Source organism: Monopterus albus, unplaced genomic scaffold (genome assembly GCF_001952655.1).
Source record: "Monopterus albus unplaced genomic scaffold, M_albus_1.0 scaffold23.1, whole genome shotgun sequence".
Lineage (NCBI taxonomy): Eukaryota > Metazoa > Chordata > Actinopteri > Synbranchiformes > Synbranchidae > Monopterus > Monopterus albus.
The window spans coordinates 913,516-926,335 of record NW_018127903.1 but is presented as its reverse complement, the minus strand read 5'-3'; the positions used below and the strand labels follow the sequence as shown (position 1 = coordinate 926,335).

The 12,820-nt window shown below is 40.9% G+C and overlaps 2 protein-coding genes across 3 annotated transcripts; one reads left to right on the top strand and one right to left on the bottom strand.

The window, feature by feature from the left end:
- Window positions 1–107: 107 nt before the first annotated feature.
- Window positions 108–4,925, bottom strand: arsk (arylsulfatase family, member K). Its single transcript, XM_020594272.1, has 8 exons — window positions 4,467–4,925; window positions 4,156–4,285; window positions 3,894–4,053; window positions 3,319–3,601; window positions 3,045–3,216; window positions 2,016–2,240; window positions 1,658–1,873; window positions 108–1,547 (listed from the first exon to the last, which is right to left on the bottom strand). Exons 1-8 carry the CDS (start codon window positions 4,575–4,577, stop codon window positions 1,273–1,275), a joined length of 1,572 nt encoding a protein of 523 aa, XP_020449928.1. The 5' UTR covers window positions 4,578–4,925; the 3' UTR covers window positions 108–1,272.
- Window positions 4,926–6,032: 1,107 nt separating this feature from the next.
- Window positions 6,033–12,814, top strand: arrdc3a (arrestin domain containing 3a). 2 transcript variants are annotated; one of them, XM_020594550.1, is made up of 8 exons: window positions 6,033–6,622; window positions 8,471–8,552; window positions 8,671–8,818; window positions 9,851–9,953; window positions 10,154–10,410; window positions 10,935–11,082; window positions 11,180–11,322; window positions 11,413–12,814. In XM_020594550.1, the coding sequence occupies exons 1-8, from the start codon at window positions 6,343–6,345 to the stop codon at window positions 11,479–11,481; spliced, it is 1,230 nt and encodes a 409-aa protein (XP_020450206.1). In that variant the 5' UTR covers window positions 6,033–6,342; the 3' UTR covers window positions 11,482–12,814. The 2 variants fall into 2 exon arrangements, with proteins under 2 accessions (XP_020450206.1, XP_020450207.1); XM_020594551.1 differs by having other exon boundaries at window positions 6,502–6,622; window positions 8,400–8,552.
- Window positions 12,815–12,820: the final 6 nt, after the last annotated feature.

Here is a 12,820-nt window from a genome sequence, read left to right as displayed (position 1 = left end):
GATAAAACACATTAAAACAACTGAGAAAGTCAAGACAAGTTTATTTATATAGTACATTTTCATACACAAAAGCAATTCAAATTGCTTAACACAATGCACACAAAAAAATAAAACATTAAAAGACACACATAGATAAAACATTAGAATGCATTTAATTCAAATATTAAATGCAAATTAAAGCAACAATTACCTGACAATCCAAAACAGCAACATGCTAATGTCAGATAGTACTCTCGGGATAGCTGTGGCAGACTGCGGATTTTCACTGTTCTCATTATACTTGGTACCCCTTTACTTGAGTCTTCCCAAGACAAACCTTTGATTAAAGGCAGGTGTACTTTCCTTCAGAAATTTGAAACACCATTGTCTGTACAATCAGCAAAACAGTCCCAAAAATGTTTAGGATAGCTGTGGCAAACTGTGGATTCTCACTTTTCTCAATATATTTTGTACACCTTTCATCAGTCTTTACAAGACTAACCTCTGAGTAATTTACACCAAAGGTGAGTGTACTTTTTTTGTGGGTGGATGAGGGGATTTAAAACATCGGTGTGTATACAGTCTGCTAAATGGACCTGTAACAGCTATGGTAATCTGTGGATTCTCACTGTTCTAATTATATTTTCTACCCCTTTTCCTTCTTCCTAAGACTAATCTCTTAGTACTTAAACATCAGAGCTGGGCCTACTTTCGTCTGGAATTTTGCTCCATTACTGTCTATACAGTCTAAACAGTAAATCAGTGCTATTCACAATTGAGTCTATAAGTCAGCTAAACAGCAATTGGTCATTGAGTAATGGAAGAAAGATAAAAGCAGATAAAGTCTGTCTACAGTTAAAGTGCATACATTAATTAAATGCAATGGGGAAAAAAGAACAGTCTTTAGTTTTAAAAGTGGCTACAGTTGGGGCAGATCTAAGTTCTAATGGGAGCTGTAGACAGCATGATGGCTAAAAGCCCTCACCACTAGCTAACCAGTCCCTGCAGATCTGAGACACCTACCAGGCTTGTACTCAGCAAACATATCTCTGATATATTTTGGGCCCAGACCATTGATAGACTTGCTGACAATAAGTAGGTTTTAATTCTGTATTTACCTGGAAGCCTGTGTAAGGATGTAAGGACTGTGCTCCCTTCTTGGTGTTTGTCAGTATTCCAGCCATTGACTCTTTCATTGTCAGAGATGTGACAATGAAAGTGCAACTTTAATCAAAGTGTGAGACCAACTCATAAAATAACAGACACCTTAAAGTAAAGTATCCTGTGCAAATGTCACAAAGAGCCATGAAGCCACCTGTCAATAGCTCTCTCATTAGCTAATGCATCCTTTTGCCAATCTACATGCCACCTGAGATTAGCAATGACCTGGCTGTAGTTTCTCCCCAGACTATCACGCCAGGATTCAAATGCTTTTTTATTATAAAGATGGACAGCTGTAGAAACTTTTGGATAGTCTACAATGCTACGCAGTAGCTTCTCCAAATGTGCCTGCACATCTGGGAATTTGAGAACTACGTTATGAAGTTCTTCCTTGTCCAATGTAAGGTCTGCAAAAATAAAAACAAACTGAAAAATCAAAGGGTGCTAGAGTTATGGTGTTTTTTTTCTCAGCATTTGAGGTGTGATTAAAGTTCAGTTTCAGAAAGAAGGAACTCACCAAAAAGCTGTGGGGGGACACTCAGTCCGTCTGCATAGGCGATGTATTTCCACCGACCACTTCTTAGCATGTATGTAGAAGCATTGGCATTACAACCATGATATTCACTAAATACCCAGTCTGGGTATTGCTTCCGGGAAAAAGCACTGGACTTGGAAAGCAGAGGAATGAGCGAATGACCACTGAGATTAAATCCTGCTGAGATTCCAGCAATGTCTGCAAAATACACATGTGAAGTTAAAATACTACAGTGAAAACTGACTAGTGCTGATGTTCCATTTGATGACAATTACAGTATATTCCACCCTCAACAGACAATTTAACAGACGTTTGAATCCTTTGTTTTCTGATTCTTTACCCAGGACAGTGGCATAGATGTCAACCAAAGACACAAGCTGGTTGACCTGCAGGCCCGACATCAGCCCAGGCCCCATGATGAGCAGTGGAACATGAGAACTGCCTTCAAACATTGACATTTTATAGAACTGTCGGTGCTCCATGGCTAGCTCTCCGTGGTCGGCCGTGAAGATCACAAAAGTGTTGTTAAGCAGGCCAGTCTCTCTCAGAGCTGAAATCACTTGGCCTGGTGAGACAAAGGGCAAGGGAGATAAACATCTAGCTGCTGCTGAATTTTTACCTAATTCAGTCAAAAGGCATTATTTGAACAGCAGTGACAGGATAGTGTGGTGGAAAACAGGATCTCACTGCTTACCAAGCTCTGGAGATGAACTTTAGAGAGACTAGATGGTCTTTAATAGTTTAACATGTTGAGTAACTTTTAGTAGGAAATTGAACAAAGAAAAAACAAATCTAATGAATACGGATAATACAGAAGATTTAACAGTAATGTTTCTCTTAGTGATGCAGAGATGAGTGCTACAGACATGGTGTGGAATTTCTTACTTTCTTATAATAAGGGAGGTCACCATGATTAGGGTGCAGTGAAAACAGCTCTTACATGGTACTTTCATATCATTTTGCCTATAAAAAGTATTTACTATTTTCTTTTTAGTGAATTTTCACAGAATAATTTAAGTGAAAGTCACCAAATGTTCTAACAGGCTGTTCTGAAACAACAAACACCTAAAATCTAGTTACTTGCTGTTGCCTGCTATGCCACACCTTTCTTACCACAAGGTCATACACTGGCTGTGAAAAACTCACAAATTCTCAGTCTAAGACTGCTTTACTTTAGTGTTTACATTTTTGTCCATGTTGGGATCAAAGATGCAAAAATACTGACTTGTGTTTTCTTTTGCACAGTACACTGGATCTAGTACTGTTTGGTTTGAACTCATGCTATCTGCAGGGTCAAACTCAGTGTTGGCTGTCTAAATCTGCCTTGTAGGTGAGACTGGCTTCTTGTGAATTACTGCTGTCAACTAACCCAGCAGGGCATCTGTTTCAGCACACATGGCATAATAGAAGGCCCGAATGCTTTTGACTTCATCCTCAGTGAAAACATCACTACAGTTTTTGGTGTAGGTGGAGTAGTAGTCAACAGGGTGCATAGCAGCCATAGGCAGCCACTTAGGAACAGAGATGAGATCAAAAGACACCTGTGTGTAAAAAAGGAATTGCAGGAGGATTTCAGTATGATTTTTTAAAATCAAAATATACAATATAATTGTGAATTTGAAAATCATGAAGAGAAGGCATACCTTTGTGAGCCAGTATGGTGAGGAAAGGAAAGTTGATCCTCCTGCGGTGGGGCCCAGGGACTCTGTTTTATAGGGGTGAGGTAGATTAAGACCAAGATAGAGAGCGAAGGGCTGGTGTGAGGATGCTGCTCGCTGATGGATCCACTGTGTAACTTTGTCTGTGTTTCTCCAGTCTTCTCTCATGATTCGTACTGTTGACATGTTCCCAGTCAATTGTGTAACAGGTCGGCCCTCTTGCCGCAGAAGAAACTGTACATCTCGTGTCCAGGCCTCAACCCGATTACTGCAGTAGTTGCACAAACACACACAAACAGCAACAAGATGCAGGCAGAGAGCCAAAACCTGAGAAGTGTAAACTTGAAGACAAGCATCCACAAAGATGACTCACACTGCTCTGGACAGTCTGTTATTGCTTATTATTCATTAGAAGGTTGCTAACAATTATTTATCATATTGGTAAATGGGAATGAGGAAATATTAAGGTGTTTCTTACCTGAAACCACAATTATCTGGGATACAGGCTCTAATTTACAGACACCTTTGTCCATATCCCTGACAGTACAGTGTCTGCCTACCTGACAGAGTGACCCCCTGAGGTGTAGTCCAACTTGCCCATCATCTTGGTAAGATAACCATTTGCCTCCAGCAAGTCCATCCATGTTGTTGCATTACCATCAAGGCACTTGTAATTGTTCCATGAATGAGTGAGGTGAACAAACCGACCACTCCACATAGCTGAGGACAAAGATTAAAGTGCTGAGATACATTATTATCCCACCTCAATGACCATGTTAATTATCCAAAACACCTCTCAAACTGGAGGGTGCTGTCACTTGCCAGCTCTCGAAGGGCAGCAGATTGGAGAATTGGTGTAGGCATTGAGGAAGGTGGAACCAAGCTCCCTGAGATACTTTATATATGGCAGCTGCACAACTTTGAGGCCAGGGTCAAACGTCAATCGCCCATCCTGAAAACACAGGAAAAGTGACATTTATACCTCAAGCCACTAAGATAGTGAAGCAAAGATTAAATATATAAAGCATCCTTGAGTGGCGTTTAATCTTTGGCAGCATGCCTGTTCTCCCATTCCCCTTTGGTCTATTAAACAATTTAAAAAAACACTGCTACTGATATAACTTAATACTTACAAATGCATCACTCATCACTATCACAATGTTGGGTCTGGTGGTCCCGTTTTGGCCCAAACTTTGACGGTAAAAGTGAAAGAGGAAAATCAAAGCTAACACTAGTGAGTTCATAACGTTTCGACTCCTACTATTTGGGTGAACAGATGTAAAAAGAAAACGATTTGTATGAACTGGATGAGATCATAGATGAGATTCATCCGAGCAGAAATTCAGAAAGTTCCTCTAAAACTGCAAACGATGTCTGACGTGACTTAATATAAGCATCCTGGTTACGCTTTCAAAATAAGAGTTGTCTTGTTTCCTTTGAAATGAAGCTGGAACTGAATTTTTCAAGTGGAAAACAAACTTAACTTATTAAGATAATATAAGACATTCCCAACATTAATCTGAGAGAGAGAGAAACGCTTAGGAAGTGGATAGCTGTAATAGGCCACATAAAGCTTTTTAACATATAATGACACAGTGAAAACTCTAGAGGTCACCATTCATCTTTGAATAAAAAAAACATCTGTAGCTACACAATTTTGTTGTGTTGGCGCTGTTGAGATGACAACTACTGTTGATGCATTTTATAGCCTAAGAGTATCACAAATGTATAACTAAATTGTATTAGCTTTATATAGTGAATGATAAAATCAAACTGTATCAGAAGTGTAACTTAAATGTCCACTACATAAAAATGCTAATGATAAGTGGTATGGTGCCTATTAAACAGTGAATTCAAATAAAACGGATGGTTTTTGAAATCTTTAATTGCTTTGTTAAGCTAAAAACAAACAAACAAACAAACAAACAAACAAAAAAACAGGAGTTATAGGGCTGTTCAACAAGTGATACTGCGGCTCATTTCAGAAGCCCTGACGGCCACCAGATGGCGTTTTGAGTCTCAGTTGTTCCGTAAGCTGCAGGTTACACACAATGAGAAATCCAAATTCACCATAAGAGCATGGATCATTTTAATCTTAATACAATAAAACTACATATTTAATAAAAGAATACACGTTTTTCTGAATGTTTGTGCACCATCTCCCTCCTTAAATCGTAGGCCTACACAGCACCAGGGAATCTACATGAAGCATCTTGCAGGCCTTTGCAAGATCAGCTGTTATTTTCAGCTGATTGCACAAGGATGTAGAGTGATCCTTGATGTATGAGACAGACCTCTATGTGTGGAATAGGGGGCATAGACATAAGACGGGAAGCTGTATAAAGAGACTCAGTGGTGATGTACTATTTATAGCTCGTTACTGTATTAGCTAACGACCATATTATGGAGCATCGGAAACGTGTATTTTTGTTTGATTGCAATCAGCAGATATTCTTTATATGAATCTCTGAATTAAACGCGTGGAAATATGCTGGGATGATGTGTTGGGGCTAGACGTAGCCTACTGGCGAATCTTATATAGCCTATAACAAATTGCCTATAAGCTAAAGCCTCGCACTGTTTGTGAACATTTCTTTGTGCAGTCTTTCAGCTGTTTGTCCAAACTTATCATCTGGCTGCGTGCCATACTGCTCTGCCTTATTCCAGAAGGCGGAAGGTGGGGGCAGTGAAGTTGGGCGCATGCGCTCATGGTTGTTTTTCACACAGCCTGTCCCTTAAAGTGAGCTGAGCTACGGGAGTTTCCTTGTCTTTAACTGGAGACCAACAGGCAGAGAGGCGGATGATAACAGCATCCACTGCTGTTATTCAGCCTTCTCACATCTCAATGAACTGCTCACAAAGAAGCCACTGATCGTGCCTGCTGCTTTTTTGCAGGGCAGAGATACTGATCAGTGCCTAAAATCTGCATCCCCTTTTCATAGGCTATGCGATTATTTTTTCATAGACTGTTTTTGTAATTTCAAGATCTCAGTAGCCTATCTTTCCACCATGGTGCTAGGAAAGGTAAAGAGCTTCACAGTAAGCTACGACTGTCTCAATGACAGCAATGTTCCCGTTTTCTCCAGCGGGGACTGCGTCTCAGGGAGGGTGATCATTGAAGTCACAGGAGAAATCCGTGTGAAATCTCTCAAAATCCACGCGAAAGGATTTGCAAAAGTTCGTTGGACTGAATCGAGAAATGCTGGATCCAACACTGCCTACACGCAAAACTACACGGAAGAAGTGGAGTACCTACATCATAAATGCATTTTAATTGGACACGAGAGAGGTAAGAGCGTGTGGTTTTATTTATTAATTTATTTTGCAGAACTTTCGTAGAAGCCGACTATGAGATGCGCTTTGTGCTCATTGAGGAGTTTACGTGAGGGATGCTGTTGTGTTTACTGCTTGGAATAGTGACGATAACAGACAAAATTTAGTTTAGGTTCTGGTGGCGTTGCTGGAAGTAGATTTTTGTGATACTGGTCGTATACAGCTCCATCGTCACTTGTTTGTTTCAAGGTGTTCGAATGAATGACAGCAGCCCAGGTATCCATTTTTTTTTTTTTTGTATTCCAAGTGAAAAAATAAAATTTGTCAGTACAGACGCGGGACGTTTGGGGAATAACTTGCTATGATGCATATACAGCTTAGTTATACGTTTTCAATGCCAAACCCCATCATATTATGCGTTTGTTCTATAGCTTTTTCTGAAGTTTCCACCCATTGTTCAAAGCGGTTCAATCCTGTTCAGAAAACTGGACGGAAAGTGGGCGGAGCAAAGAACAGGCTCGTCCCTGTGTCATTGGTTAAGGTGCTCATGTGTGGCCAATGATGTCACTCTCCTGCAGAGTGACAGAAAATTTTTGCAAGTTTTTTTAATGCAGAAAAACCACCTGCAAAAGAGGAATATGATTTAAAATATTATAAAAGTAAAGGCTGATACGTTGTTTCCAATTTTCTTCCACTGAATTGCTTGTATCTTCCCTTCGCCCACGAATATTTATTTGATTTGCTGGAACATAATGAGGTTGCATTGGACTTTATTGTTTGCACCTTTAGACATATCTATGCAGTTTATCCAGAGAATATTTGATGTTTTTCATTGTAAGAAACGCCCCTTGTGAGCGTTTATATTTCTACATACGTGTATGCTATTAATGGTTTGGGTTTAGTTTAGGGTGCGTTCATGCACATCTTTTTATTATTAGATTGACAAATAGTTTATTGTACAATGTGTGTAGCTGCTTAACTTGTTTTGGATAGCTGCATTCTGTCTCGACTAGGCTTTTGGATTTAACGCAAATTGTAAAAATCATCTGCAGAACTTGGTTTTAAATTGTCGAGATATATTGCTACAAACAAACCAAAAGGGATGCTTCAACAAAAGATAAATTTCCTGTGAGGCTGAAGTGGATAAAAAGATAGAAACCCGCTGTAGTTGGAGGCACCAGTAACTGCAGTGTCGCATAGTGAATGCGTAATGAGAGCAGGGCGGCCGTGGGAGGCTGCTCACACCGGTTTAGGCCGGTCTCCTCCTGCCGGAGTCTGCCGTTTGACTGACAGCTCCGCACTTGTTTACCACACTGCTGCTGCTAGGGGAAGGGAGTGCTGAGCTGGCAGAAACATCCCCAGCTGTATGCCCACCTTTTTAGAATACACTCACGATATTACAAATGATAAGTAATAGTGTTCCTTACTGCATCCTACAAGCAGTTTCACGGTGTAAAACTGTCCTTCCCCTGTTTTTATTTTTTTTATTTTTATAGAAAATAATTTGGTTCTTGTTAGTGAAGCAGATTTATCTGTAGGTTATGATTTTTATTGTTGTTATAGCCTAGTTATCCTGGCTGATAGAGCGCCTTGGTCCTATAGAAGCTCAATTTTGCATTCTCAGTTTCTGGAACTTTTTAAGCAGTCTGGCATTTTTGGTGTCCTTTTAAATACTAGTCTTTCTCTGATCTCTAAATACATACTTTTTTTTTCAGACAGATATAGCCTAATAGTAAAATCCATGTATTCTCTTTTGTCTCCCCCCACCCTGTGTTTTTTGGTATGACTTTCAGATGCCTTCGTAGAGCATTTTACCCAGGTATGGTATACATGTGTCTGGACTATTGTCCTCCTTGTTTTTCAGAGGATGACAACTCTGAGGAAGGACTTACCACTATCCATTCAGGAAGACACGAGTATGCATTCAGCTTCGAGCTTCCACAGACGTAAGTACACTTGAGCCAGAAATTAAATATTTATCATCATTCAGCTGTAGCATATGCGAGCTTCTGACAGTTAATGTAACAGTTTCCCTTCTTTTTCTCTCTGACTTCTTTACTGTAGACCTCTGGCTACCTCTTTCGAAGGGAAGCATGGCAGCGTGCGCTACTGGGTAAAGGCAGAACTCCACAGGCCATGGCTCCTGCCTATGAAGACCAAGAAGGAATTTACAGTCTTTGAGCACATTGACATCAACACTCCATTACTGCTGGTAATCATTTTTTTTGAAACAGCCCTTAGATTTGGCTATCCTTTCAGCAGGCTGAGGCCCTAAATTGTAGAGAGAATACTGTACGGCTTAGGTCTGACTCACTCTAGACATCATTTTCAAAATTATGGGGAAACACTGGAAAGAATTCTCCAGTCTCTTGCTCCTTATTTTTGTTGTGACTGGCTCCATCTTTTCAGAAGCATCAGCAGTTTTGACTATAAGCCCTGACTTGTGGATAGATAAACATCAAATGGTTGTCTAGTTTTAACAGAATGGATAGAAATAACAGCAGCATGTGTAACCGGTCGCCTTTGAGTCTCAAAGCTGTCCTCTTAGTCCCTGCCATCTCGCCTGTCCCTCTGATAACCGGCCATGCTGCGTTGTGTTTTCTTGGGACACATGGACCGACACATTTGCTATTCAACGGGGGCCCTTTATTGCTGGTCACAGAGGAAAAAAACATAAAACAGATTGCCTCCAGTGAGTGCTCAGCTCGCTCCTAAACAAAAGCACACAACAAGTTTACCCATGCGACCCAGGGTGGACAATAAAAGTAAAATAGTCACAAATGGATGGAGCGCTCACCTCTTTCCACTCGACACCATGCAGGAAAGAGAGTGGAAGAGGTGCGCGACCCCTCTTTATACCCGGCTACCAACAAAGAAAAGCATGGCTCAGCTGCGAGCCCTAGTGGAGTGGAGGTATCCCTGACCAGGCATGTGAATTAACTTGCACATGAACCAAAACGTGTTGTGTAATTATTACATCCTGGTTACATTCTGTGTAATTATTATATCCCGGTTACATTCTGTGCAATTATTATATCCCGGTTACATTCTGTGTAATTATTACATCCCGGTTACATTCTGTGCAATTATTACATCCTGGTTACATTCTGTGTAATTATTATACCCCGGTTACACATGCATACATGATTTTCAACCTAACAACACAAAAGTTTTTCTTATATGTTGGTGGTCAAAACACAGGACAACTCTAAATATTTATGTTTGTTTGTTTTTTCCTCTTTAGGCACCACAGGCCGGCACGAAAGACAAGACGCTTTGTTGTTGGTTGTGCACCTCAGGCCCTATTTCCCTAAGTGCCAAAATTGAAAGGAAGGGATACACCCCAGGTGGGAATAGGTTAAGGATTAATAATGCAACTTATAACTTTGTTAGTAACTCTTCTGGCTAGAGATAAGTTACTGGATGTATCTCGGCCTGTATATTATTGCATTAATTGCTAATTACACACCAGGGGAAAAAGCTGATTCATGAAATGTGTAAATAAAAACCTACGCTAACCTCTCTCCTCCCTGCTTTAACTCTGTAGGAGAGTCGATCCAGATCTTTGCTGAGATCGAGAACTGCTCATCCCGCATGGTGGTGCCAAAGGCAGCCATCTACCAGACCCAGACCTTCTATGCCAAAGGGAAGATGAAGGAGGTCAAGCAGCTGGTAGCTAACCTACGTGGAGAGTCTTTGTCCTCAGGCAAAACGGAGACCTGGAATGGCAAGATGCTGAAGATCCCACCTGTCTCACCCTCCATTCTGGACTGTAGCATCATCAGAGTGGAGTACTCACTCATGGTGAATACAGTTTTACAGTTTTTGGACTATTTTCAACTTTCATATTTTTTAAACATTTAGCACAATTGCCTTTTCTTTTATGGCCGCCTTGCATTACTCTTGTGTTTTATTATCACCATTACTCAGTATCATTTTCATTGTAGAAGTAAGTAAGTATGCCTTCTGGTAAAGGACCTGGCTGACTCAGCTAGCACTACCAAATCTGGATCTTAGATTGTTTCAGGGGTTATCGCCGCATGCTGCTAAGAGCATTAGCCCAGACTATTTGTGGTAACACCTGACTTGAGTTACCCTGTGAACACACAGGCACCAGGGGAGGGCTTTACCTTATTATTGAATTAGAGCAAAGCTCATTTAGGCCTGACTAGCATATCATACAGATGATTAAATAACATTTGGTTTCATGCTGAATGTTCAGCTCCAAAGCCATTCATTTACTAGGTTACTGCACTCATTTACTGTTTAATGTCCCAAAAAGACTTGCATATGCTAACCTCTGGTGGTGTCCTCATGTCTGTGGTCAGGTATACGTGGACATACCTGGTGCAATTAACCTGTCCCTAAACCTGCCCCTGGTCATCGGAACCATCCCTCTCCATCCCTTCGGCTCCCGTACCTCCAGTGTCAGCAGCCAGTGCAGCATGAGCTGGCTGGGAATAGGTCTGCCTGAGGGTAGGTTGGGTCATATGACTCATATCATGACTCAAATTTATATTTCTATTTTTAATATAATTACCATGAATGCTGACATGTGGCTTGTTCTCTGCAGCTCCTCCAAGCTATGCAGAAATTGTGACAGAAGAGCAGAGGCAGAGCTGCGTGGATGTCCCTGCAGCTCGTGAGGAGCTGGACGGGCCTCTCTTTGCCTATATTCATGAGTTCCGCTTCCAGCCCCCTCCTCTTTACTCTGAGGTAAGCACCAGGTAACATTATGAGAAGCAATATTCCATTTATTTTTTGATTACAGGCTATATTACATCAGCTATTTGTTGTTGTTTCTAGATCGATCCTAACCCAGATCATCAAAGGCGTACAGAGGAGCGCAGGCTCGACGCCTGTCCATCACGCTGAGCATATCCCTAAACTTCACCCAACCGACTTGGGGAACTCAGTGGAACCTGCTTGCAAAGCTCAGCTTTGTTATTTTTCTCCAACAACAATGCTGACACAGTGCTGTTGGCATCAAGAGAAAGTATCTAACAAAGACTTGGACAAATATGAAGAGTTGGTTTGGGCAAATCTGTTCCAGCCTTCCCTCATTGAGAGAAACCGGAGTCACTAATTTGGGGTGTCGCTTCTTCCTGTGTCAGCCTACTGAGGGTGGGATATGTACAGATGAACACATATTCAGTCTGTATGGGAAAAGAAACACCCTGCTATTAGCGAGAGCCCTGGTGATAGTACTGACGATGACAAGGTTCATCTTACCAAGCTCCTCTCTCACCCTTGATTCTTCTGTATTCATGGCACATAAGGACATGGCTCCTCAAACAAAGGGCAGAACTACCTATGTCCAGACTTCAGCAGAATCACCTAAATAACACGGAATGAAAGAGGAAAAATAACAACGTTTTAACCACCACAGTCTGTATGAATGAATGCTTTCAGCAGCAGAAGTCAACAGCAGAGCAAAGACTAGGTCCTCCTGCCTCATTTGGGATTTTGTTTTGCACATTTTATTCTTTACTTGAGGTGTATGGCTCAGTTAAACCACAAGAACTGAAAATAAAATCACTAATAGTTTGGCTTCAGCCTTGTAATACACCAGACTGCAGGCTTAACCTTATAAGACTCATTTATATAACTGAGCAACACTGAGAACAGGATTAGATTTTTTTTTTTTTTTCCTGAGAAGGACGAGCAATGCACTGAATTTGTTTAAGATTTTTTTTTTTCTCCCCCCTTATGACATTTCCTCAGTTTCTCGTAACAACTAGAATGGACTCTTACAACAACTGCAGTGCACCGTCTCCATCTGGAAGGTCTTTAAGATGTTGCCTCCTCAGCTGGGAACCTGGTGTGGCTTCCCTCCTTTGGTTTAGTTCTGTTATTCTGTTCTTGCATTTAGCTTCAATCATAGAGTAGCTTCTAGCCTGTTTTGTGTTGAGGTTGCTCTGGATTTGGACTAGGAGGTTTGCAGACCTGTGTGTGTGTGTGTGTGTGTGTGTATGTGTGAGTGAGTGAGTGAGTGAGACAGGTGGTGGTACATTGTTAAGGGTGTTGTCTCAATATAATTTCCTGCAACCCCCCTATTCCCAATCTCAGGGCAAGCTAGGCTTGAATAACTGCCCACAAAGCACTGTCTCAGGTGGTCTTCTCACTTGCCAAATGGTTGTCAAAAAAGAGAAAAAATTTTATAGGTTTTATTTTAAATTGCACTGTTAGAAATAATGAAGAGCTCTTTTTTTTT

Excerpts from the sequence above, each read along its gene's own strand:
- arsk (XM_020594272.1), bottom strand. The coding sequence starts at position 4,577 with ATGAACTCACTAGTGTTAGCTTTGATTTTCCTCTTTCACTTTTACCGT. Across the intron at positions 4,054-4,155 it reads CTGCTGCCCTTCGAGAGCTG|CTATGTGGAGTGGTCGGTTT; the intron begins GCAAGTGACAGC and ends CTTTGTCCTCAG. Across the intron at positions 3,602-3,893 it reads TCAGGGGGTCACTCTGTCAG|TAATCGGGTTGAGGCCTGGA; the intron begins GTAGGCAGACAC and ends CAACTACTGCAG.
- arrdc3a (XM_020594550.1), top strand. The coding sequence starts at position 6,343 with ATGGTGCTAGGAAAGGTAAAGAGCTTCACAGTAAGCTACGACTGTCTC. Across the intron at positions 8,819-9,850 it reads TCAACACTCCATTACTGCTG|GCACCACAGGCCGGCACGAA; the intron begins GTAATCATTTTT and ends TTTCCTCTTTAG. Across the intron at positions 9,954-10,153 it reads AAGGAAGGGATACACCCCAG|GAGAGTCGATCCAGATCTTT; the intron begins GTGGGAATAGGT and ends TTAACTCTGTAG.